Source organism: Manis pentadactyla, chromosome 4 (genome assembly GCF_030020395.1).
Source record: "Manis pentadactyla isolate mManPen7 chromosome 4, mManPen7.hap1, whole genome shotgun sequence".
Lineage (NCBI taxonomy): Eukaryota > Metazoa > Chordata > Mammalia > Pholidota > Manidae > Manis > Manis pentadactyla.
In genome coordinates this window covers 165,406,085-165,431,215 of record NC_080022.1, presented here as the reverse complement: position 1 = coordinate 165,431,215, position 25,131 = coordinate 165,406,085, and the positions used below count along the sequence as shown (strand labels likewise).

At 57.9% G+C, this 25,131-nt stretch overlaps 1 protein-coding gene across 1 annotated transcript; it reads right to left on the bottom strand.

The window, feature by feature from the left end:
- Positions 1-7,012: 7,012 nt before the first annotated feature.
- On the bottom strand, positions 7,013-24,289 carry COL1A1 (collagen type I alpha 1 chain). The gene is made up of 51 exons (XM_036879615.2): positions 24,050-24,289; positions 22,396-22,590; positions 22,255-22,289; positions 22,106-22,141; positions 21,917-22,018; positions 21,063-21,134; positions 20,766-20,810; positions 20,554-20,607; positions 20,320-20,373; positions 19,729-19,782; positions 19,549-19,602; positions 19,174-19,227; positions 19,038-19,082; positions 18,883-18,936; positions 18,724-18,768; positions 18,504-18,557; positions 18,162-18,260; positions 18,032-18,076; positions 17,838-17,936; positions 17,651-17,704; positions 17,381-17,488; positions 17,251-17,304; positions 16,886-16,984; positions 16,644-16,697; positions 16,461-16,559; positions 15,829-15,882; positions 15,578-15,631; positions 15,407-15,460; positions 15,247-15,300; positions 14,743-14,787; positions 14,549-14,647; positions 14,177-14,284; positions 13,657-13,764; positions 13,383-13,436; positions 13,155-13,208; positions 12,831-12,938; positions 12,689-12,742; positions 12,525-12,578; positions 12,233-12,394; positions 12,040-12,147; positions 11,765-11,872; positions 11,609-11,662; positions 11,398-11,505; positions 10,973-11,026; positions 10,751-10,858; positions 10,356-10,409; positions 9,908-10,015; positions 9,534-9,816; positions 9,205-9,395; positions 8,666-8,908; positions 7,013-8,547 (listed from the first exon to the last, which is right to left on the bottom strand). Exons 1-51 carry the CDS (start codon positions 24,174-24,176, stop codon positions 8,401-8,403), a joined length of 4,419 nt encoding a protein of 1,472 aa, XP_036735510.2. The 5' UTR covers positions 24,177-24,289; the 3' UTR covers positions 7,013-8,400.
- Positions 24,290-25,131: the final 842 nt, after the last annotated feature.

Below are 25,131 nucleotides of genomic sequence, written 5' to 3'. Positions count from 1 at the left end.
GGAGAATAAGTGACTTACCCAAGTTCACAGAGCAAACAAGTGGCAGAGCTTGGGTTCAAACCTGGTATGTCCACCTCCACACAGCTTTCTGGACCAGTGAGGGGTTCTGGAAGCAGGAGAACCAGGCTTTCACCTGTCTGGATTCCCTGCAGGGAGCGCCCCTTTGTAGAGAAAGAATCCAGCCAGATATGGGGAGAGGGGCTGGGATGCAGGCTTCTGCATGCCCAGGCTCCGTGACCCCTTCCTGGCGGGCTCCCCCAGGGCAAGGCGGGGGTACAGAGGACACTGCAGGGCCCAGAACCCTTGTCAAGCTGAGTGGCATGCTCAGTCACTCAGGAAAAGGCCTGAGCTGGTTTCTCCCAGGTGCCTACAACCTAAGCCCACTGCCCACCGCCACCTGAGCCACGCCCCATCTCACCTCTGACCCCTCCCTTGGGAGGACAAGCCAGAGACCAAGCCGGACCCAGCTAAAGATGGAACAGATCCAGATAATGGAGGGAGAGCAGAGGAGCAAGGACTTGTGGCCCAGGCCCCAGACCTTGGCTCCAGAAGGCAACTCCAAGAGAATCCGAACAAGAGCAAGACATCCCCCACCCTGGGCCTCTAAATCCCTTTTATGAGTTCCACCCGCGAGGCCGGGGATCCACCCACTGTCCTGGAGCTGACTCTCAATCTTCTGTTCCTGGGTGGAGATCGGGGGATGCACAGGGAGTTTCCCTTACCTGGAGACAGGGACCCCAGCTTGGGCTGATGTGGGAGGGTGGAGAGAGCCTAATGGTGGTGCCTCCTGGGCCAATGATCCCTGAGGAGGGACCTGCTTCCCACGTTCAGAAATGTATGTATAGGCAAAAGGGTTGTGAGGGCCCCTAACTGCCCTGGCCCCATCTCCTTTCTCTCACTCCTAGGAATCTCCACCTTGGAAATAGGTGCTGAATCCCTCCACCTCTCCTGCCGTTGCTCTGACCTCCCCAGTCCAGCACCCGGGGCCTGCTCCTGGACCCCTGCAATTCTTTCCCATGGTCTCCCTGCCCTCCCTGCCCCCTCCAGTCCCCTCTCCAACAAGACATGGACCCATCCTTTAAAAGGAAAAATCAGGGTGTCTTGCACTGCCCCCTACCCCTGACTGTCCAGTGCCTTCCCTGCCCACTGAGAATGGAATCCACACTCTGCCCAGGGGCGCAGGCTGCGTCCACCCCTCTGATCTCGTCACGTGTCTGCTGCAGCCACACACCGCATGCTTTTCGGGGCCTTTGCCCCTGCTGTCCCCTCTGCTGGGAACCCCCCAGCTCCCCTGGTTACAGCTCCTCTCTCACTGGGCTCCTTTGGTCTCTGCCCAGATGGCAGCATCCTGGGGAGGCCTCTCTCCTCAGAGAGCCGCTCTGGCTGTGGCCTCTGGGTCACGCTGCCCAGCTCTCCTCACTCTCTGGGAGGACATGCCCTGCAAGGGTGCCTGTGCCCCTGGGGCTGCAGTGCCTGCACAGGAGGCACGTTCTGAAGCAGACCTGCAGGTCTGGGTGTACTCAGAGCTCTTAAGGAGGTTGCTTCTCCTCTCTGGGCAAAGGGGGTGAGCAAGGCCATTGCTAAGGCTCTGCCATTCTGTTCTCATCCCCCTCCCGCCAGGCATTGCTTACTCTCAGCTAATAATCAATCCCATAGACACCTGTGGGGGCAGGCAAGGTTCAGAGGGGACACAGTGTATCTGCTGATAGACACTGGTTGACTGAATGTTCTTTGGGTGCCCATCCCAACCACATGGGTTCTGGACAAGAGGGAGCCTCTGCTTTCTCATTCAGGGTGTCCTCCTTCCCCGGGCGGTCCCTAGTCTGGCCGAAGCCAGGCTTTGCACAGAATCTGGTCAGATTGGAGGATTCAAGCAGCCAGCCTTCTGTCTGAGGTGGCTCTTCCTTGAAGAGGGGGCAGGCCTCTCCCTGTCTCTGTGCTCCCTTCCCTGCTGCTGGGCCACAGGTCCGTGCTCTTCCCTTCCCTGTCAGGGATGGAGAGTTCTAGGCCAGCCCCTCGCTTCCCTCTGCTTTCTGGCTCTGCCTTGGCATCTTGGCAACACATTCTCCCCCGTTCAACTCCAAGGAGCACACGGGAGCCTGGCTGCCAGCCTGGGAGGAAGTGGCCCAGACAAGCAGCTCGCAGGATGGCGTGACTACAGAGGGTACCCAGCCATGCCTGGACACACACGTGCCCAGCCACCCCTGACAGCACATGGGGAGGCAGAGCGCTCAGCACCCCTCTGCTCACTGAGGGGTAAGATTCCACCTCCAACATGTCACTGCCAAAGACAGTGTCACACAGTGTCCCTGTACCACCACCCTGAGACTCAGACTCACATTCTGCTCCACCTTCAGCTGCTTCAGTCCCACAGCAGGCACTGCCCACATGATCCTGTGCCCCCTAAACAGAGCCCCACCTGTGGCCATCTCCCCACCTCCCATTCAGTAAGAGGATCTCTGCCAGGCGTGGGGATGCAGGGCACTGCCCACTCAGTCTCAGCCCCCACGCCTCCCAGACACACACACACACACACACACACACACACACACACACACACACACGTGCCTGCGTACATGCCATTTCAGAGAGCCAGCCCCCTGGGTTATGTCTGGGGTCAGGGTCTGAGCAGGGCTCCGATGACGGCTCTGACGTGTTGATCATAATGGCCTCGACTAACTCTCCCTGCTGCGAGGCTTTGTGAGGGGTGGGCAAGTGCCTGACCTCCAGCAGCTCCTATCACATACACACACTGGAATGATCACCCCAAACCCAGTGGTTGGTGGGGTCTCCCTGCTTCCAAGATCCAGATTAAATGGGCTCTAATTACATGCTGCTCCCTGGGGGAAGAGTTCCAGCTCTGTGAGTTTGGGGTGAGGCTGAAGCTCGTCTGCTCCTTGGCGCTGATCTGCTGCCCAAGGCTGAGCTGGCCACGTGCAGCCACTGAGAGCTGGCAATGTGGCCAGTCCACACTGTGGGCCGCAAATGTAATGATGAAATGATATTTGGACAAACATTGAGTTAAATAAAATACATCATTAAAATTAAATTCCCCTGTTCCTTTTCATTTTTTTAAATATGGCTGCTCCAGAATGGAAAATTACATACATGGCTTGCATTATATTTTGACTGGGCAGCACCAGTTTCGTGGCGCTTCCTTGATCTCCACTCCAGTGGACCCAAACCCAGAGCTCAGCCCGTTGCCTTCTCTCTCCGGAATGCCTGCTCACACCGGGCCTCTGTGCATGCGCCAGAGTTTTCCAAAGCCTTGGAGAGCTGCAGGGGCTTACTCCGCAGTAGTGGAGTCGTCTGAATATGTGGTCTCCTTGTTCTAAAATGTGCTTTGGTCCCCACCCCACCCCATCTTCCTCTCCCTCCCACCGTCATAGGCAGAGAAAACCTCACTCTTTCCAGCGCCTTCATACTTACCTCCCTCCGGGCCTTGCCATGAGCATCCTCTACAAAGCCTTGAAATCTGTGTGTGTGTAGGTATCCAGGTACCCTCCTAGACAAGGGCCATCTTTCTTCCAGGGTCTTGCCTCCTGGTCTGTGGACATCCCCCAGCTCCGCTTGGTACCCTCTGGAGCACGCCAGGAAGGGGACACCGAGGTGCTGCTGCTCACCTGCACGCATGCTCCGCTGGCCCAGGCTTTTCTGGTGGGCCCCCCCACACCCAGCCTCTCCTCATTTTTCTCACCCTCCTCCCCGCTCCACCTGCCTGTTCATCGTCAGTCATACAGACAGACCATCTTAGGGCCCCTGTTGTGCCTATGCACACACATGTCCCAAATGCTAGACCCATGTGTTCCTAGTTCACTCAACATCTTTTCTGCTGCCGTGTGTGGGGAAGCTCTCCCCACATTTACAGACCCCCACCCATCCCCAACACACCACAGGGGTGTAGGACCCCTTTGAATACAGGCATGTTTGTTCATGAGTGGGTGGGCACCCAGAGAGTGAGACATTCTTGCCCAGGGACGAGAGCCAGGGACAGCTGGCTTGGACCTGCCACCCACTCACATGGCCTCCCCCACTCACGGCCACCGTGCCTCCTCCCTGGGGGTCCTGGCTCTGAGCAGCCCCTCACTTGCTCCTGTTCCACACACAGCCCCACACGCCCCCGCTCCTGAGGCCCCCACTCTCCAGCCTGGAAGCTCCCTCTCAACCTCTCACCTCCTCGACTTCACCCAGCTCCACCCAGGGACGTCTTGGAAGCTGAGAATTAGGAGTTGGGGAGAAAAGGAGGGAAAATCCGCCATGTTGTGGTGGTAGAAGATCCTGCCAGGAGCTGGATTCACACCACAGCAGGGTCCCAGGATTCTGAGAGCAGCAAAAATAAAAAATCCAAGAGACCTCCTTCTTCTCTAGAATTTTCCATCTGGATTTGACTAAAAACTCAGGCACAGGAACACAGCTTATCTCCTACAGAGAAGACAAAGGTGAGCCCCATGGAGCAGTGCTGGAACAGCGGTGCTGTGCCACCGTGCAGAGGGCAGCCAGGGTCTGGGGGAGCAGGTCTGGGCAGCTGTATTTAGGGCAGCCGTGATGTCAGCGGAGAGGAGGGCTTGAGTCGGGAATGTAGTACAATGGCCCCTTTGTCCCCCTCCCCTTCTGTCCTGCACACACACTGAAACCACATTCTGGCCTCACACCATGTGAACAGGCACTGAGTTGCACAGAGGGCCACTGTCACACAGTCTGCCACCACCATAGCCCTGACATGCAGTGTCACCTCATGTGCCCTCATATGTGCATGCCCACACAGACACACATTCGTGATCCCATGTGTAGATTTGCACATATGTAGTGAGAGGCGTATTCACTCCTTTGCTTGGAGCTGCGTTGCCCAATATGGTAGCCACTAGCCACATGTAGCTATTAACATTAATTATAGTTAAATAAAATGTACAATTGATCCACATGTCAAGTGCTCCAGAGCCACATGTGGGTAGTGGCTACCGTATCAGAAGGCACAGACAGAGCACACGTCGTAGCTGCAGGAAGCGCTGGCTGAGGGCCTCCCACCGCTGTCTGCTCCCCGACCACCAGACCGGAGGCTTGTTTTCACTTGCTCTTCCCCTCTCCTGCTCACGCCTGTTCATGAAGGCACACAGCTCTGCACTCTCACCTAGAAGGACTGCCTCTCTGTCTTTTGTCCTCTCTCATTAGTCTCCCAGTATCTGTGCATGGCCCCCTTGCCCGCCCAGCATTGCAGCACCTGGCTTCTGACCATGGCCAACTCTGCTAGGCCTGGAAGGAATAACAGGGTGAAAACGTGACAGCATAAGATGGCAACAGTGTCTGGTATTAAGGCCAAGATTAATTTTGAAGAGCTTTGGAAACTCAGAAGGGGCACATTCAGCCAGGGCTGGGCAGGAGAAAGAGGGGACAGGAGAGGTTTGAGCATGGTCCTGAGGGTACGGGGTGGAGCAAGCAGAGATTAGGGCAGAGGAAAAGGCAAAAAGAAAGGCCTGGAAATGGAAAGTGTGGTGCATATACAGGAACTGCAGCCACCTTTTTTGGCTGGTGTGACAGTTATGGGCAAAGGAGGGGACTGTGAGAATGACAGGTAGGTGGTGGCCAGATAGAGCCTTGGATGTCCTGTGGGGGCAGGTGGGGATGGGGCTGAGAAGGCCAGGGGCCCCAGGGGCTCAAGGTCCAGGTAGATGGGGGTTACCTGGTGGTGTCAGGGAGCCATCACCAATCAATCAGTGGTTAATCAGTGGATCACCACTTAACTTTGGGTTATTTACACATGAATAAACTTTCATTATTGTCATCATTTCTTAACTTCTCTAGACTAATTCCCTTTCTACATTGTCCCAATTGTGCTAGAAGCACTGACGATGAATTATTAAAGGCTATAATTAATAGCCATGACTACTTAATGACAGCCACAGCATTTGCAGATGATGGCCTCTGTAGACTTGCCCATCTCTCTGTAGACCAGACAGAGGGACGTGTGCCTTTCCTGCCTTTGAGGCTTAGGCCCTGAGACCCTGGGTGGGAGGGGTGACAGCTGTCAACTTCTCCCTGCCTCCAGGTCTCTGGGTACCTGCTCTGCTCCAGACTTTGGACTCTCTGACTCCTCTATGTCCTGGTGACCGCTCACCACTGTTCCCTTTCCCTGGGACTGGGGAGCTGCTCGTTGCCTTTCCTCCGGGCACCTCAGGTTCTCAGGCAGGCTGAGGGCAAGGGGAAAAGAAAGGGGAAAGAAGGAGGAAGAGGAAACAAGCATTTTAAAAGGGGTAAGGAATGGGCAGGAGGCAGGGTCTGGGCAAAAGGACCTCCCCGGCACCCCACAGCCAGGAGGTCTGGTGTCACGGGAACTTGGAGGGCTGAGGGAGACCCCGTACACGTTCCATAGGGGCAGGGCCTGTCGCCTTCCGGCTAGCAGCCTGTGTGTGCCTGGGCCGGGCCAGACAGCAGCTCTCCAAGGCCCCAGGACAGACTCTCCTGAGGGCTGGGCCGGCTTGCCCCCTCCCCTGGGAGCCCAGGAGACTGAGCCGGAGGCCTTCCTTCCTCTGGGTCTCCTGGCAGGCCCTCAGGGCAGGCTCTCCAACCCCTCTGTGCTCCACTGCTTGTTGCTCCTTTGGAGGAGCTCAGAGAGGGTGGAAACAGAGGGGAGGCGGGATGGCCCTGCCTGTTTGCTTGGGGAGAGGCCCTGCTGCGGGGCTCCCAGCCCTACCTCCCTTCCCCAGGCTGGGACTCCCAGCGGCCCAGAGGCAGTGCGTGCATGTGTGTTGCTGCAGGAGTGGGTTGCTGTATGGCACTGTAAGGGAAAAGAGCCTTTGGAAGGAAGATTGCATGAGAGAGAAAAGGAAAAGGATTAAAGCATAAAAAAGGCGAGAGGAAGGGGGAGAGATCATGGAGGGTGCTGGTAGAGGGGGGCAGGGTAGGGGGAGGAAAGGGGCCAGAAACAGGAGAGCCCACCCACCCACTCAGAGCTCCCTCTCCCAGGTCTCCCACCCCAGGCTCCAAGGAAGGAAATTAGGAGGCCACTGCAAATATGTTTGGGTCATTTCCACATGCTTTATTCCAGCAATCAAAATAATTAAAAACATCTCAAATTATTATACACATACAAAATAGGTACAGAGTCTTGCTTCCTCCCACCCCTAGGGGGAAAACCGCTTTGTGCTTTGGGAAGTTGTGCTCTGACACTGGGGCAGAGAGAGGACACAGGAGAGACGATGAGAGAGGCCGTGATGGTGGGGTGCAGCTGAGGAGAGGGTCAGAGGAGAGGGGGAGAGAGGCCTGAGGAGGCGGAGGCGGCCGCAGAGGTGGAGAGAGGGTGGAAAGGATGTGGCACCATCTAGACCATGGCACTCTCTCCCCCCATGTTACATAGCACCTTCAGAAAATTCACATGAGTCCCCATCCACAAGGGAAAAAAAAACAAAGAATAAAAAAAGACTTTGAACAAAAAGGAACATTTGCTGGCCTGGGGGGTGGAGGGGCATCTCGACTTCCATAGCACCAGTGATTCCCTCCCCACCCCACCCCATCACAGAGATGTAGCACCTTTGATATAAAATGGGGCGCCCCTTCCACCCTGCCCCCATCCCCGCCCCCACGCAGTTGCCCCGCTGACATATAAAGACAGGAAGAGGTAGTCTTTCAGCAACACAGTTACATGAGGAACAGAGCAGTCTCTCCCACCTAGCCCCGCTGCAGGCTGCGTGGGGGTCCATGTGCCGCCCCGAATCCAATGTTTCCGATCTGTCCTGGCCCCTCCTGATTCTCCTCCAGGGGCAGTGGTCCCCTGGCATGCCCATCAAAACCGAAGAGGGGTATGGTGCAGGGGCCATGGCGATACCAGATGGTAAGGCGTCTTCAGCAGTCTGAAAACCCCAGGTCCCCCAAGAGTTTGGGGGTGCTGAGTGAGGGGAGTGGGCTGGGAGCTTGGGGACCACTGGGTGTTTAAGCATTGCCTTTAGTTGCTGGGCAGACAATGCATTGTTTCTTGTGTCTTTTGGGGAGACTTAGATTTGGGGAATAGTGGAGGGGGGTCCCCCAAGGAGGGATGGAGAAAAGAGCAGAAAGGGCAGCATTGGGGTGTCATAAGCCCAACGGGCAGAAAAGGACTTACCCCCACATGGGTCTTCAAGCAAGTGGACCAAGCTTCCTTTTTTAAAAAGTTATTTATTTATTCTTTTTTTTTTTTTTTTTTTGGTAAAAGGTTGATGTGCTTTTGGTTTTTGGTCATGTTCAGTTGGTCAAAGATAAAAACTAAGTTTGAGAGATGAAGGCAAAGGAAAAAAATATTTTCCAAAGTCCATGTGAAATTGTCTCCCATTTTTTGGCTTTTTGAGGGGTTCAGTTTGGGTTGTTTGTCTGTTTCCAGGGTCAGGGGCAAGTGGGCTGGGTGGGAGGGAGCCAGGTTGGGGTGGAGGGAGTTTACAGGAAGCAGACAGAGCCAACGTCGAAGCCGAATTCCTGGTTGGGGGCGCCAATGTCCAATGGGGCCACATCGATGATGGGCAAGCGGGAGGTCTTGGTGGTTTTGTATTCGATTACTGTCTTGCCCCAAACTCCGGTGTGACTCTGGGGTTAAGGGGAGACAATGGGAGAGGGTGTCACCATGTGGGGGCGATGGGGTGACGGGAACTGTGGCCTGTCAGGAAAGCCAAAGCCCACAGAGTGGCTCTGCCCTGGGACTCACCGTGCAGCCGTCGTAGGTGACGCTGTAAGTAAAGCGGCTGTTGCCCTCGGCCCGGATCTCGATCTCGTTGGAGCCCTGGAGGAGCAGGGCCTTCTTGAGGTTGCCAGTCTGCTGGTCCATGTAGGCCACGCTGTTCTTGCAGTGGTAGGTGATGTTCTGGGAGGCCTCGGTGGACATCAGGCGCAGGAAAGTCAGCTGGATGGCCACATCGGCAGGATCGGAGCCCTGGCCGCCATACTCAAACTGTCCAGGATGAAGAGGGTGAGGAGTGAGAGACCGTGCTGGAGCCTCTAGTCCTGGCCCTCCCTGGAGTCCTCTGAGGGCATCCCAGTGAACCCCCCATCCAGAGGTATTACCACTTGCCTCCTATGGCATCTTGTGTCTGAGCCGTTATCAGGGACCCAGGACCCCTGCCTCCCAGCCCAGCTCTCCCTGTCACACTGGCAGAGGCCAAGCCCACCCAGGACCTTCCCTCGTGCCCCTTCTAAGCCCCGGCCAGCCCATCTAGTAAGAGTGGCTCCAGGATCCAGCTCACGTACCTGGAATCCTCCGCTCATGCTCTCGCCGTACCAGACGTGCCTCTTGTCCTTGGGGTTCTTGCTGATGTACCAGTTCTTCCGGGCCACGCTGGGCTGAGTGGGATACACGCAGGTCTCCCCTGTCTCCATATTGCAGAAGACCTTGATGGCATCCAGGTTGCAGCCTTGGTTGGGATCAATCCAGTATTCTCCTGTGTGGGGCAGGGTAAGATGGAGTCAGTGGAGGTGTGGTGGGGGACCCCAGTGGGTCCGGGGGCCCCGACTGCTCAGCTGTGACACAGGCAGGAAGAGGAGGAAGAGGCGGGGGTGTGGCTGGGGCAGTCCCTCACCGCTCTTCCAGTTGGAGTGGCACATCTTGAGGTCACGGCAGGTGCGGGCAGGGTTTTTGCGGCTGCCTTCGGGGCTCCGGATGTTCTCGATCTGCTGGCTCAGGCTCTTGAGGGTGGTGTCCACCTCGAGGTCACGATCACGGACCACATTGGCATCATCAGCCCGGTAGTAGCGGCCGCCGTCGTGAGCCTTCTCTTGAGGTGGCTGGGGCAGGAAGCTGAAGTCGAAACCGCCGCTGGGAGGACCAGGGGGACCAGGCGGCCCAGGAGGACCCGGGGGACCCTGCACAGAGAGGGAGGAGAGAGCGGGATTACCCGTTGCCGGCGCTCTCAGGACTGGAGGGCCGCAGGCAGGCGGGCTGGGGGCTACATACCACAGGACCAGCATCGCCAGTGCGACCACGAGGACCAGGGGGGCCGATGGGGCCTGGGAGACCGTTGAGTCCATCTTTGCCAGGAGAACCAGCAGAGCCGGGGGGACCCTGCAAGGGGGAAGATGGTTGGAGAAAACCTGCTAGAAACCACAGGACCACCCGAACTCTGGCGGAGAAGCCCACCACCTCTCTGCCGGGCTCTGGCAGCATGGCCTCATTCTTGCTCATTCCCATGGCCTGGCCAGGAAACATTGTGTGGGAGGAGGGAGCAGGGAGGGTGAAGCTGGGGACAGGTAAGAATGTCTGGGACTCTCCTTCCCTTCCCCACCCCTGCCCCCTGGACACTTCCCCAGATTGGTGAGAGACACCCATGTCCCAGGCAAAGGGCCCTGAGGTGAGCCTGGGCTTGGGGCCCAGGAAGAGGACATGGGTAGAAGGCATGACTTACACGGGGACCAGCAGGACCAGAGGCTCCGGAGGGACCTTGTTCACCAGGAGAGCCCTGAAGGACAAATGCAAGGGCAATTCAGGCCTTGTGTGGGACAAACGCTGCCAGAAGCCTGTCCTGCCTCCTTACTCTGGTCATGCAGTTCCAAGGTGTCCACTGGTTGACACTCCTCCCACAATCCCTCTTCGTGCACTCCTCACCCTCTCTGAAGTCCCTTGGAAATGCCCGTGGATTGTCAGACCCCAGTACCCACTAGGAAGGGGTAAGAATGACTATCCACAGGGGAAACTGAGGCAAAGAGTCCCCCCCACCATGGTACAGCGAGGCTTGTTGGGGAGGTGATGACAGAAGGCTCAGTGGCAGCAGGGGGCCAAGTTGAGGCTGAGCATACTTACAGGAGGGCCAGGGGGACCCTGGAGACCAGAGAAGCCACGGTGACCCTTTATGCCTCTGTCACCCTGTTCGCCTGTCTCACCCTTGTCACCACGTGGGCCTTGAGGTCCCTAGAAAAGGGGAGGGGACAGGCTGTCAATGGAAGGTCCACTAGCACTGAGTAGGGTACAGTCCACATCTGGACAAGGGTTCTGAGGACATGCAGGCCAGAGCGGAGCACTTACAGAAGGGCCACGGGCACCAACAGGGCCAATGGGACCAGCAGGACCAGCAGGACCCTGGGGAGAGCAGAGAGAGCATTAGAACCTGCTACAGCCTAGCGACAGGGTGAGACCATCCCTTGGCCAGGTCCTTCTTTCCCACCACGTCCATCTCTCCTGAGCCCCAGACGAAACTTCCTGTGAGTCGAGGCTTCATGTGAGCTGGGCAAGTGCCTGGGGACAAACCCATTCCTCAAGGGAGATGGGGCACCATCTGAGAAGGGCCTTGAGGCGGAGCTGTGGCTCAGTCTTTTCAGGGAGGACATATTGTAAGATGTCCTCTCCTCCCCCAGCCTGGGAGAAGTCAGATCTCAACCTGCAGGTCCCGAGGCAGGCCTGGGGAGTCCCTGGCCTGACCAGAAGCAGCAGGCTGGCGCTCAGCTACTTACAGTCTCACCACGATCGCCATTCTTGCCAGCAGGGCCGACGGGGCCAGGGGCACCAGGAGCTCCAGGAGCACCAGGGGGTCCAGCAGGGCCTGTCTCACCACGGTCACCCTAGGAGGCGAAGAGCGGGGAAATGATTAAGCCCCAGCTGAAGGGGCCAGGCCGGGGCAGGGAGTGGCAGGCGGGCTGTGGCTCTGGGGTGCAGCTGTCTCACCTTGGGGCCAGGAGAGCCATCTCTTCCGGGGGAGCCTTCAGCACCAGGAGATCCCTATAGAGAGAAGGGAGCGGTGAGTGACAGCCGGGGGAGGGGGGCTGCTCAGGCAAAGGCCAAAATGGCCATGTTACTGGCATGGGGCTGCTGACCGCTCACCTCACGTCCAGACTCGCCAGGGGGTCCAGCCAATCCAGGGGGGCCCATGGGACCAGGAGGACCACGTTCACCACTTGATCCAGAAGGACCTTGTTTGCCAGGTTCACCCTAAGGCAGAAGAAGGAATCAGGCCAGAGGTGGGGCAGGGAAGGGCCCCAGGGCCCATGGCTCATCTACCACATCTCACATCTGTCATCGCTGGCGCCCTCACCCCCACCCTGTACCCTCCAAGTCCTGTGACGGTTCTTAGGACCCCCAAAGTAAAGGGCACTCACGGAGGGGCCAGGAAGACCAGGGAAGCCTCTTTCTCCTCGCTGACCGGGCAGGCCGACCACACCACGCTGTCCAGCAATGCCCTGAGGTCCAGGAGTTCCGGGAGCACCCTGTACGAGGCAGACGGGGGTGAGGTGCCTCACAGAGGCTGGGGACCAGGCCCCTGCCCCGGACCCCTACGGAGCTCGCACTTACAGCAGGTCCATCAGCACCAGGAGATCCTTTCTCGCCAGTAGGGCCAGGGGGACCAGGGGGGCCGACTTCTCCGGGACGTCCAGCGGGGCCAGTCTCACCACGGGGGCCTTTGCCGCCTTCTTTGCCAACAGGGCCAGGAGGGCCAGGGGGTCCAGAATTTCCCTGGATGGGGAGAAGAGGGGCTGTTAGATTCCAGTGGATTCTGGAGCACCACTGAAACCTCAGATGGGCCCACCACCCTCTTGAAAGCCTGTGGCCTCCACCCCCAAGAGCATGTGCCACCGGTACTTACAGAGGGGCCGGGGGGACCGACTCGGCCAGCAGCACCAGGGAAGCCAGTAGCACCCTGGCAGAAGAGGATGAAGAAGTCAGGAGAAGAGCCCCCTAACAGCCTGGCTGCCCCACCTCCAAAGATGGGCTGGAGAGAGTCCCAGCACGGGGCAGGGAGATACTCACGGGGGGACCGGCACTGCCACGAGCACCTTTGGGTCCAGGAGCACCAACGTTACCCTGTAGAAGAGCAGAGAGGCGTCAAGGCCAGGCCAGTCCTGGGTCCAGGCCTGCCTGCAGCTTGGGGCCCAGAGGATGAGATACTCACAATTGGGCCAGGGGGGCCAGCAGCGCCAGCGGGGCCAGGGGGACCGGCATCGCCCTTAGCACCAGCATCGCCAGGTTCACCTTTAGCACCAGGTTGGCCATCAGCACCCTGGGGGAGGAGGGAGGGTGGTGAGCGTGGAGAGGGCTATGACAGGGTAGGGAGTCGGGTGGCTCCACAGGGCTGGGGAAGGGCAGTAACTCAAACGGGACACAGGCCCTTTGCCTTCTCCTTCCCCAGCTCAGGCCATGTCTCTGTCCTCATCCAGTCCCCCAAGGTCCTGGGACCCAGCTAGTGATGGAAAATTAAAGGGGCCTTGGTACTTACAGGGGGGCCAGCGAAGCCAGCAGGGCCAGGGGGACCAGGCTCACCACGGTCTCCCTAGAAGAAAAGGAGCAAACTGGAGAGAGGCCCTGACACGGGGAAGGTGGAGTGAGGTAGAGTAGAGGAGGAGGAGGTGCCCTGAGGAGCAGTCCCCAGGGCAGAGGATGTGGGGGCAAAGGGGGAGGAAGCCCAGGGGGAGAGCTGGGCCTTAACCAGGTCTTCTATACTTACGGGGGCACCACGAGCTCCAGTGGGACCAGCAGGGCCGCTAGGACCACTTTCACCCTGAGAGTGGGGGCAAGAGGCTCAGGGTCAGGGGTGCACCCTGAATATTCCCAGCAGATGCACCCTGAATACACCCAGGTGCACCTCCCTTCCCTTCTGGTCTCCCCAGCTCCCAGGTTGCCAACTTAGAATGGCAGGACCTGCCCCCCTGCAGAGCCATGCCCAGGCTTGCTGGGGAAGGTGTGTTTTAGGGAAGAAGGTGGGGAGGCAGCCACCTCACCTTGTCACCAGTGGCACCAGCGGGGCCAGGAGGACCAATGGGGCCAGTCAGACCTCGGACGCCATCTTTGCCAGGAGAACCATCAGCACCTTTAGGACCAGCATCGCCCTAACGACATGGGAAAGCCTGAGACTTCCAGTGCAGAGCAAGGAGGTGAGCCGTAGCATCCTGCTTGTGTCTGGACCCCTCCCCAGCTCTGTCCCCACCTGTGCTGAGGACTTAAGATCTTTCAGGGGAAAAAGTGTCTGTGTGGGATTCTGGTGGAAGCTGGGCTAAGAAGCGTCTGCCTTTCGGAGAGGGATGAGTAAGGGAGGAGAGGCCCCACATCTAGTTGCCATGGTAGCTCATGGGGAGGGAGGACCCTGGACCATAGGAGGAGGATTCATCAGCAAAGAGGCCAGGTGGGCAGAAGGGAGGATTAAAAAGAGGGAGTGATCCCAGGGAAGAGAAAGAGAGGCCGAGGGATCCAAAGCAGGGAGATGGGAATCCCACATGGCTCAGGGGAGGGGGCTGCACTTACTCTGTCACCCTTAGGGCCTGGAAGGCCAGCTGCACCTCGTTCGCCAGGCATTCCCTGAAGGCCAGGGGCGCCCTGGCTACCGGGGGCTCCGGGAGCACCAGCATCACCCTGGATGACAACCAAGGTGCCTGGAATGAGGCCTGGGGTCCCACGAGTGGGTCACAGCCCTGAGCCCCTTCTTGTCTCCCAGGCCTGGTTCTAAGGCCAAAGACAGGCATCAGCTATGAGGAAAGGCTCACAGCCCAGAACCTCAGGCTCCATGTGGACCCCTCCCCAGTCATGTCCCATGACCCTTCCCTGACCCAGGTGGCTCTGGTCACAGGTGTCCCCTGCTGCAGCAGGGGTGAGACCTGGTCTGTGTGCTGCCCTCACCTTAGCACCATCATTGCCAGGGGCACCATTGGAACCACGGGGACCAGCAGGACCTGGAGGACCTTGCACACCACGCTCACCAGGGAAACCTCTCTCGCCCTAGAGGGGAAGGAAGGACAGGGCGCATGACGGCAGTTCCGGAGACAGGGCCCAGCTCCAGCTTCTCGATGGGAGCAGCAAAAGGCTCTACTTACTCTTGCACCAGAGGGGCCAGGGGCACCGAGGTCTCCAGGAACACCCTAAGGGGGAGGGAGGGACAGACAGTTAGCAAAGTCCACCTTGGCCCTCCCCACTGGAAAGCACCCCCCTCCTCCTCTTGGGGGCCGGCCCTCGAGGTCTGTGGTTAGAGTCCAACCCCTTCTCAACACTGAGCTGGGATTATCCCTTTACTTCACCTTAGGATGCGTCAAAGACGAACCTCCTCCCCAAACTTTCAGTTGAGGGAAGTCACATCACAGAGAATCCCTTCTCTAAAAAGAAGTCCTCTGAGCTAGGGGCATGCAGCTCCTTCCAGAGCACAGCATGCAGAGGGGCAGCTCCCAGCTTCCCTCTGCGTAGCTCCCTTCATGATGGGAAGTCCTTCCAGGTGTCTACTCCTGATCCCTCTAGCTGATGATTGCCTGATTAGCTAGGGGGGCTGGCCTCTTTCCCTCTACTCCCCGCATTCCCCACCTCTCTGCTCAGCTGCTACCTCTTACCTGTTCACCGGGTTTGCCTGCTTCACCAGAAGGACCAGCGGGGCCAGGGAGACCCTGTAGGTGGGAAATGGGGGAGGGAAGAGAGAGTGACTGGAATCTGGGAGAGAAGGAAAGGGAATGCACACCTTCACCTGAGCCCCCCGCAGGCCTGCTGCCTTACCTGGAACCCGGGGGAGCCGGCAGGGCCCTGTTCACCTCTTTCGCCAGCGGGACCCTGTCATGGAGAGAACGCTGCAGTCACAGGAAAGCCCGGGAGAGGAGGGCCGGGGCTGTCTCCCCTTCGCTGCTGCACAGTGCCCCGTCCCCAGGCCTTCCTGTCAGAGACACTTACAGCAGGGCCAGGGGCTCCCTGGGCTCCAGCTTCTCCGTCTTTGCCAGCAGGACCCTGTGGGCAGACAGCAAAGAAGAGCTCAGGGTGGTGAGGTGGGGGCCGGCTGGAGGAAGAGGGCGCAGGTGGAGCACCGAGGCAGGCACAGGCAGACCCTGCTGGGCTCCTGAGGGCCTGGTGACCCCTCTTGCAAGGAGGGGGACAGGTCACAGGTAGGGGCAGAAAGGGATCAAGGAATGAAAGGAGATACTTACAACAGCGCCGGGGGGCCCGGGAACACCTCGCTCCCCAGCTTTGCCTGGCTCTCCCTGTAGGGAAAGAAAGTCAGGGTTGAGGCAGCTGACATGGGAAACCGGACTCCTGGGCCCCTCCTGTTTACTGGGTGGAATCTTTTTAAGGAGCTTTCTTACCAAAAGCTTCTGCCAGCTCCTGCCCTGGTGACTGGCCTTTGCTGGTTCCTACTGCAGAGCCCTCTTGGCCAGACCACATGCCCCTTCAGGCTCCTCTGTCCACCCTCTCCCCTTCCTTCTTTCTGCCATATGCCCGCAGGGCCGTGAGCTGCAAAGGGCCTTCACCTCCTCCAGTATTTTGAGGTCCTTCTGAACCTCAAAGAACCCATGAGGATTTGGGGGTGACTATCATATGAAAGGCCCATTCTATCCCTGTGGGGGGCACCAACATTAATTATGTCCAAGGATAAAGCAACATGAGTGGAGCCAGGAGAGGGGTTTCATTTATGGATAGGAGAACTGAGGCCCAGAGAGGGGCAGTGACTGGCCTGAGGCCACACAGCAAATCACAGCAGAGGTGTATGCAGGGCCCAGGACTCTTTGCCTTCTGGACATGTCTGTCTCTGGCTCTGTGATGTTCCTCACTGAATACTCACAGCAGCACCTTTAGGTCCAGGGAATCCCATCACACCAGCCTGACCACGGGCACCAGGGGGGCCGGGGGGGCCAGGGCGACCATCTTGACCAGCAGGTCCCTGGGAGTGGAAGGCACAAGAGCAGAGATGAGGGCTGGGGGCGGGTGGTCAGGACTGTGGGAGGGCCAGAGGGGGAGAACTTACAGTGGGGCCGGTTTTGCCATCAGGACCAGGGCTGCCAGGGCTTCCAGTCAGACCCTAAAAGGGAGGCAGAGAAGAGTGAGTGGGTGGGGAGAAGGGAGACAGGGGTAGGAGGGTGGAGGCTGGGGTGGGGGCCCCCCAGAGGGCAGATCCACGGTCGGCTCCAGGGCATCTCAGCCTGGACCTCGCACAGGGTGGGCAGGGTCCTTGGCCTTCCCAAGCTGGGGGGAGGGCTGGGGTCTCACCTTGGCACCAGGCAGACCAGCTTCACCAGGGCGACCGGCTTCACCAGGAGAACCTTTGGGGCCAGCAGGGCCAGGAGAACCACGTTCACCAGCGGGACCCTAGTTGGGGGAGGCACAGGAACAATCAGGGTCTCAAGTCTGGGCCCTACACCATAGGCTAGCATCTTATTCCTCCCATGGGGGCAGAATTGGGGAGAGCTTGTCGGGGCTTGGTGTGGGGTGGGAAGGTCAAGGTGCGACTGAGTGTGAAGACAGTTCTGCAGCCGCGGCATGAAGCACAAATGGCTAGGGTGGAGTGGGAGGCAGTTGACCATAGGTGGAGGGGAAACGGCGGCGTCAGCCTCCCGGCTATGAAGAAAGGTTACCTTGGGACCAGCAACACCGTCTGCTCCAGGGAAACCACGGCTACCAGGGCCACCCTGCAGAAGGAGAGGCCAATGAGCTCAGACTCGCGGGCACCAGCCTGGCACCAGGGGCAGAGAAGAGGGCACTTACACGCTCGCCAGGGGGGCCGGGCAGGCCAGTGGGACCGGGTTCACCTCGGGCTCCTCGCTTTCCTTCTTCTCCGGCAGGGCCAGGGGGACCTTGAATACCTGTAGGGCCCTGGAAAGGGCAGAGAGGAGGAGGCAGCCTACAGTGAGGGGCCACCCTGGTGCCAGCTCCAGAGCTGGCTTGAGGCCGGGCTTCCAGCACCAGGGGCTCCTGGTCCTCCTCGGATCTCCCTCAAGGGACTCCCAGGGAGGCGGCTGGGCTGCAGGGACTTACAGGCTCTCCCTTGGCGCCAGTATCTCCTTTGTTGCCGGGAGCACCAGGTTCACCCTGTGTGGGGGGAGAGAGGATGAGTGGGGAGTTGGGGGTGCTCAGCTGGCCTGGACCTTCATGCTCCCCAGACAAGGGCCACGCTGGAGCCAGCGCTGGCATGGGGAGGGGCAGAAGTGAACATGGTACTTACACTGTTACCCTTGGGACCAGGAGGGCCGCTGGGGCCTTGGGGTCCAGAGGGGCCTCGGGCTCCAGGGAAGCCAGGAGCACCAGCAATACCAGGAGCACCCTGTGGGGGGCAGAACAGGATAAGCCCAGGAGTTGGGCAGGGGGCAGGTGGGAGGTGGGCATCAGGGCCAGCTCTGAAACATGCAGGATACTTACATTGGCACCTTTAGCACCAGGCTGTCCATCAGCACCAGGGTTTCCCTGTGGCACAGAGAGAGAAGGGTGAGTGACAGGCAAGGACTCTGAGCTGGAAGGGACACAGGGGCACCAAAGAGGTGACACTTACAGCAGGGCCAGCAGCACCAGCGGGGCCAGGGGGGCCAGGCTCACCACGAACACCCTGGGGACCTTCAGAGCCTCGAGCTCCTTGGGGACCAGCTTCGCCCTGGATCAGAAGGAAGGACATGTCAGGAGCTACTGTTGGAGGCCAACCTCACCTTCGGATGGTGGGGGGATGGAGGGAAGGGACAGGAGACCAGAATCAGGACTCCAAGATCAAGGGGAGCCCAGGACAAAGGTGTTGGGGCAGGGGCTTCTCTCATGCCATTCCGGGTCCCTCTGGTTTGGGAGTAGGGAGACATCTACCCCTTGGCCCGTGGGAACTGTGCTCAGAGGGCGAGGGTCTCACCTTAGCACCAACAGCACCAGGGAATCCAGGAGGACCAGCAGGGCCAGTGGGACCCTGTGAATGAAATGGAGATGTCAGCAAGAAGGAAGGGGGCAGCTGCAAGCCACACCCTGGGACAGAAGGGGCTTCAGACCATCATAGCCTGCCCCCGGTGCCAACCCTAAGGGGACACTGAGACCCCTCCGCACTCGCAGGCACTGAGGTCAGGCGCCATACTCACAGGGGGGCCAGCAGCTCCTGTAGCACCATCATTTCCACGAGCACCCTGTAGGAGAGAGGGGAAGCCCCAGTTACGTCCCCTGAGCGCTGGGCCCTCCTTGTAGTTCCCGGGGACCCCCTTCCAGAGCCCAGGAATCACTCGAGAGGCCTGAGTACTTACAGCAGGGCCAGAGGCTCCAGGGCGACCTCTCTCACCAGGCAGACCGCGGGGGCCCTGACGACAAAACCAAGAGAAGCCAGGTGAGGAGGGATACAAACCCTTTCTCCCCAACTCCCCTTTCTCCCTCTCTTCCTTCTAGAACTGGACACACTCACCATCTGACCAGGAGCTCCATTTTCACCGGGACTACCAGGCTCACCCTATGGAGCAGAGAACAGAGTTAGGAATTTGTTCATGGTGGGACGGGGGTGGGGTGTGGTGGAGGACTGCAACATTTAGACAGCCTCTTACCTTGGGACCAGCAGGGCCAGAATCTCCCTTGGCACCATCCAAGCCACTAAAGCCCTAAGACAGGAAGGAGGGCCAAGGTGAGACCCTATGGAGGGGCTGGGCCACCTTGCCACCCACCCAGACCTAAGAAGAAGCCTTAGGAAGTTACTAGAGTCACCCCTCTGTTTTGAGCTAGACATAACCTCAACTGGTCCAAGATCTCCCCTAATCCCTTAACTGGGATTTCTTTCCCAATGGAGGAAAGTTCTTCTGGATGTTTATTCTCTATTTCTTGGGAGTTCTGTAGCTGCCATCCATCATGGCACACACCAGGACCCTTTGGGGAAGGGGCTGGAATGGTGGGATGCTAGGACTTTGGGAGCTTAGGGGACTCACTCTGTGTCCCTTCATTCCAGGGAGGCCAGCTGTTCCAGGCAATCCCCGAGCACCCTGGAGAGGGAAAAAAAAAAAAAGGAGGGAAAAGGCAAGGCCATTAGAGGACACCACTGTTGTCCAGTGCTCCCCAAAGAAGCCCAAATGCAGCAAAACCTGAGGCCGGCCGCACATCTGGCTCACCTGAGGTCCAGGGGGCCCACGCTCACCAGGGCGACCAGGCTTTCCGGCTTCACCCTGCAAGGGAGAGAGAAGGCTATGGTGTCCATGCCTCCGGGGCTGGACAAGTGTGGAAGGCTGAGTCTTCTAGGGATTGTTGAAGGTCAGGTTTAGTGGCCCAGAATCTTATCTTTGAATTTAGAGTGCAGTTTAAATCTACCACGAGATCCTTGTTTGTGAATTTGGAGTCACTCCAAAGGAATTTTTAAAACATTTCTGTCACTAGCATTTTAATTTCACCATATGAAAAGCAAATCTGAGGTGCCCAGAGCAGTTAAGCCTAAGGAAGTCATTTGCTCTGAGAGATGGGGGTGGGATTGCTTTCAGGTGGTTGGGGTGGGGGGAGGGACAGTCACCCCCACTGGGGAGATGGAGAAACATCCCATGAAGCGCAAAGGTCATTGTCTAAGGGCAGTGCTGTGCATCAGGGAGAACTTGCCCTCCTTTCTCTGTGTAGCACCCCAAAGGTGGTGGGCCACTGGGGTGGAGATAACAGGGACCTGGCCCATGGAGGTGGTGGGAGTCGGATGGTGTCTTCTTGCCTGGGCTACTTACATCATCTCCATTCTTGCCAGGGGGGCCAGGGGGGCCGCGGGGACCCATAGGACCCTAGAGGAGACAGAAATAAAGGAGGTTAGAATTGCCAGGATAAGGAAAAAAGAAGGAGAAGGCTGGGATTGGAAGAAAGAGGTAAGGAAGACCCAAGACTGGGGGGTCCTTCAATAGAATTATGTATTTGTAGAGGGAGTGTGTATTTGCAGAGAGAGTGTACAAGCTGGGGGTACTTACTGAAGCTCCAGGCTCTCCAGGCTCTCCAGGGGGACCTTGGAAACCTTGGGGACCCTGGAGAACAACGAGAGAGGGGTGGGGTTAGAAGGCAGGTCCTGCCAACCTTTCCCCATCTCACCAAGACCCTGAAGCACCTACCCTGCCCTTGTCCCAATCCTCCCTCCAAAAGACTAAAGTCTGAGGCAGTGTATGAAGACATCCTGGATACTCACAGGTGCGCCAGGGGGGCCAGGGAGACCACGAGGACCAGAAGGACCCTACAGCAGGACAAGAAAGGGAAGGAGAGTGAAACCTCTTTAGGGAAGCACAACCTGAGTGTAGTCTTGTTCTCTCCTATTGGTTCCTGTTGGGACCCCCCAGGTGTCTTGTATACTCTATGGACTTGCAGGTCGCAAAGGTCGCCTTGACTTTCCAAGTTATCTATGCCACCCTGATATGCCATCACTGCACCAGCTTGTCTGGATCTCCATCCAGTCCTTTTTTATCAGCTCTGTCTCCCAGTGACTCACCATGGGGCCAGGCACGGACAAGCCTCCAGTTGATTTCTCATCATAGCCGTAAGACATCTGGGGAGCAAAGTTCTAGAAAACACAAGACAGCACATGAGAAAGCAATGAGTTGAAGGCAGAAGACGTCCCCAATAATAGGACACACTAACATCACGTGCCTCCTGATATGATGCTAAGCACAATATCACTTAGGAGATTTTCCTGCCAAAAATGCATCCCCCAAATCTAATTACGAGGATACACCCGACAAACCCAAACTGAGGGACAGTCTACAAAGCAACTGGCCTCTTCAAAAAACTTCAGTGCTTTAAAAGGCAAAGAAAGTCTGGAGAAATGTTCCAGATTAAAGGAAACCAGAGACATGACAATTAAATGCAATTTATGATCCTGAGCCAAATCCTGGATCAGCAAAAAAAAAATGTTACAAAAGACATTATAGGGACATTAGTGAAATTTGAATATGGACTGTATGTTTGGTACTTGTGTTGTATCAGTGTTAAATTTCCTAAACGTAGCCATTGTGCTGTAACCACGTAAGAGAATATTCTTGTTCTCAGGAACTATTCACTGAAATATTTAGGAATGAATGGACATGTCAGCAGCTTACTCTCAAACAAATGGCACAGAAAGAAAAATAGCCATAATTACAATTACATCTGTACACAGAAGCAGATAAAGCAAATGTGCCAAACTGTGAAGGGTACATGAGAGTTCTTGTAACTTTTCTGTAACTTTGAAATTATTTCAAAATATAAAATATGCTATCTGCCCCCCCCAAAACCAAAAACATAACACAGGTGGACGGGGAAGGGGGCATGCAAGGTCTTTCACGAGTGTTTTGACTCTCCACTTACTCCTCCGAGGCCAGGGGGTCCGGGAGGTCCGGGAGGTCCGGGGGGCCCAGGAAGTCCAGGCTGTCCAGGGATGCCATCTCGGCCAGGGGGGCCAGCGGGGCCCTGCAGCGGGAGAGGGCGAGCTGGGTGAGCGCAGGCCTGGCGCCGGGCCCACCTTTCTCCCCCAACACGAGAGGGGCCAACGCTTACCTTTGGGCCCCGGGGGCCAGTGTCTCCTTTGGGTCCCTATAGGGATGTGGAGAGAAAAAAAAAGATGCCGGGTTAGTGGAGGGAGGGTGGTGGGGAGTTAATGTCGGGGGTAGGGGTGGCGGCGGCGAAAATGGAGGGCAGAGGATTACCTCCACTCCTGTGGTTTCTTCGTCCTTAGGTGATTCTAGGAGAAGCAGAACGCGGGTTAGGGGCAGGGTTTGCTCCAGATGCCCCCGCGGCAGAGGCCCCCAAGACGGCCCGTGCTCCCCCAGCCCCGGCCGGAGCCGTACCTCCGTCGGTGGGGCAGACGGGGCAGCACTCGCCCGGGGGAATTGTGGCACCGGGACAGTTCTTGGTGTCGTCGCAGATCACGTCATCGCACAACACGTTGCCATTGTCGCAGACACAGATCCGGCACACCTCGGGTTTCCAGACGTCTCGGTCTTGGTACCTAAGGCCGTTCTGTACGCAGGTGACTGGTGGGACTGGCGCAAGAGGGGAGGAGTGGGGGCTGTCAGCGGCGCCGGAGCCCCCACCTCGGGACTCCAGGGACCCTATCAGCCCTTACCCTCTGTCTTAGAGACACACTTAGATTTTCCATTTTTCACCGCCTCCTTTTTTTTCCCCCCCAAATCCTTAGAAGCTCATCTGCTCCTCATCAGCGCCAGTGACAGCGCCGAGGCCCCTGGCCAAGGCGGCTGTAACTCTTTCCAGTTTTCAGGAATTTAAACAAAGCCTTAGACCGGGGTCGCTTCCAACTCCAACCCCAGCACAGCGGCGCTGAAGCCAAGTGAAATACGAAGTCACTGGGTGGGGGAGTAGGGGGTGGGGAGTGGAGAGAGAGAACAGGCGGGGACGCACCAGGAGGGCAGGCTTGTGGGGCGTGGTTGGGGTGGAGACAGGAGGAATGGGAGGAGAGATGGGAGGTCCAGCCCTTCGCAGGTGGGATGGCGTGGGCGGGGCTAAGAGGAGGGGGCGGGGCTCGTTGGCATGGAGTCCCTCCCAGAAATTTGATAAGTACTCCAAAAGTAGGATACGCCCTAACCTCCAGGGCCCAGACATCTAAAAGCCTTCTTTTGGGGACAACCCCCGTTTCCCAACGCCAACTAGTGACTCTAGGTCACTCCTAAGCCAAAGAACCCAAAAGTCCTCAAATAGTAATAGTTAACCACGCCCACCGCGAGAACGACTGCCCAGACAGCCACTAGGTGGCGGGCAACACTAACCAACTCCCCCTAGCTGGCTACTTTTAGAGACTGGGGCTACTCCGACCCCAGTATTTTTTTCCAGGTCTAGAGGAGAGGTTCACACCCGGCAATAACCCGTCTTTCCGCTCCACCTCCTTCGCGGAGAAGCACTGGATAGGAAGGCGCTGTGCTCAGTGTTAACAGCAGAGGGCGCCAGGACCCCACCCTGCCAAATCCGCGCCAAAGTTTCTCAACCTCCAACCCGTTCACTCTCCACGCCCCCTCCCCGCTTAGCCCCGCACCCCCGCGGCCCGAGAAACACTGCCTAGCCTGCAGAGAGGGCAAACAATCTTTCCTTATGAATCATCCCACAGCCTTCCTGATCGCTTTTACATCTTGGCCTCCAAATTCCCAGCTCGGCGTCCCCATCCCACCTTCGACGTACTTTCCCTCCACCGTGCGCCCAGACCTGCATTTTCGCCGTTGTACTCCACAGTGTGCGCTCGGGTCTTCGTCCTGAGCCAACTCACGCCGCGCTCCACCCTCTCCTCCCTCTCTTGGGGGGCGTTCATCTACAGCCCCCACCCAGGGCGCACTGCCTTCTTTCCCAGAGCGCCAGGCAGAGAGCCTTCTCCATCTCCCTTCCATCCCTGAGTCTTCGGAGCATCCCGAGTTTCAGTTTAAGTCGCCGACCCCTGGGACACGCAACAGCGCAAGATAACAAGTAGGCCTGGACTCCCCAAAGTCTGACACTTACTGTCTTCTTCTTGGCCCTCGTCTTGGCTCACGTCTTGGCCCACGTCTTGGCCCTCCTCTTGCCCGTGCGTCAGGAGGGCGGTGGCCGCTAAGAGGAGCAGGAGCCGGAGGTCCACAAAGCTGAACATGTCTAGATCCTAGACATGTAGACTCTTTGCGGCTGGGGTGGGGGTTAGCGTCCGCTCATGCGTGGCCTCACACTCCGCGTGCCTCCTGCTCCGACCCCGAGGAGAAACTCCCGTCTGCTCCGACGACCGGCCCGGGCCCCTTTTATACTATCCTGATGGAGAGCGGGGTGGAACCCTGCCCCTGGTAGAGGGGGAGCCTGCTGCCTGTCCCCCAGCCAATCAGAGCTGCCTGGCCCGGCCCCCAATTTGGGAGTTGGAAGTCAGAGGGGGAGGAGGAGGGAAAGCAGAGGAAGGGATCCACCGCACATCTTCCCCCTTCTCAGCTCTGCCTCCCCAGCCCCCAAGCCCAGCCTGGGCCAGAGATGCTGCTGCCGGGGCGCGGCTAGGTCTTCAGTATAGGGTGGGCTAAAGAGTGGGTAGGGGCGCCCCTTCGACTCTCTTCCCGGGATCCCCACTCTGGAGGAACTGGAATTGGGGAGGTGGGTGGGGAAACTTTCAAAGGTGAAAGAATTGGGAGTGATGGGAAAGGGCCCTCCTAGCCACGCCACATTAGGCTCCTGACATCCTTGATGTGAGCTGAGGGATGGGTATGAAGAGGCCAGCTGAGGACCTCTCTAAAACAGGAGAACCAGGGAGTTATTAAAATGCACCTCCTTAGGGTTGTCTTCTGGTGTGTCGGGGTACGGAGCTTAGGAACATTTGGGGAACAAGTTAGAGATTTCTTTATAGACGTTAAGAATCAGATCTTGGGGGGCAATGCTGGCAAGAGGGGGTTATTTTGAGGATGTCGATTCTTCTGCTATGCCTGAGGCTGCAAGACAGACTCAAATGCTCTCTCCTAAACCCCGGCATGATTGAGAGAGATGGGGTGGGGAGGCTGGGGCACAGTCAGAAATTGGACTGTGTGGTTCTCTCCAGAAGGGAGCTTTGGAGTGGAGTAAGGGGCTTCAGGTTG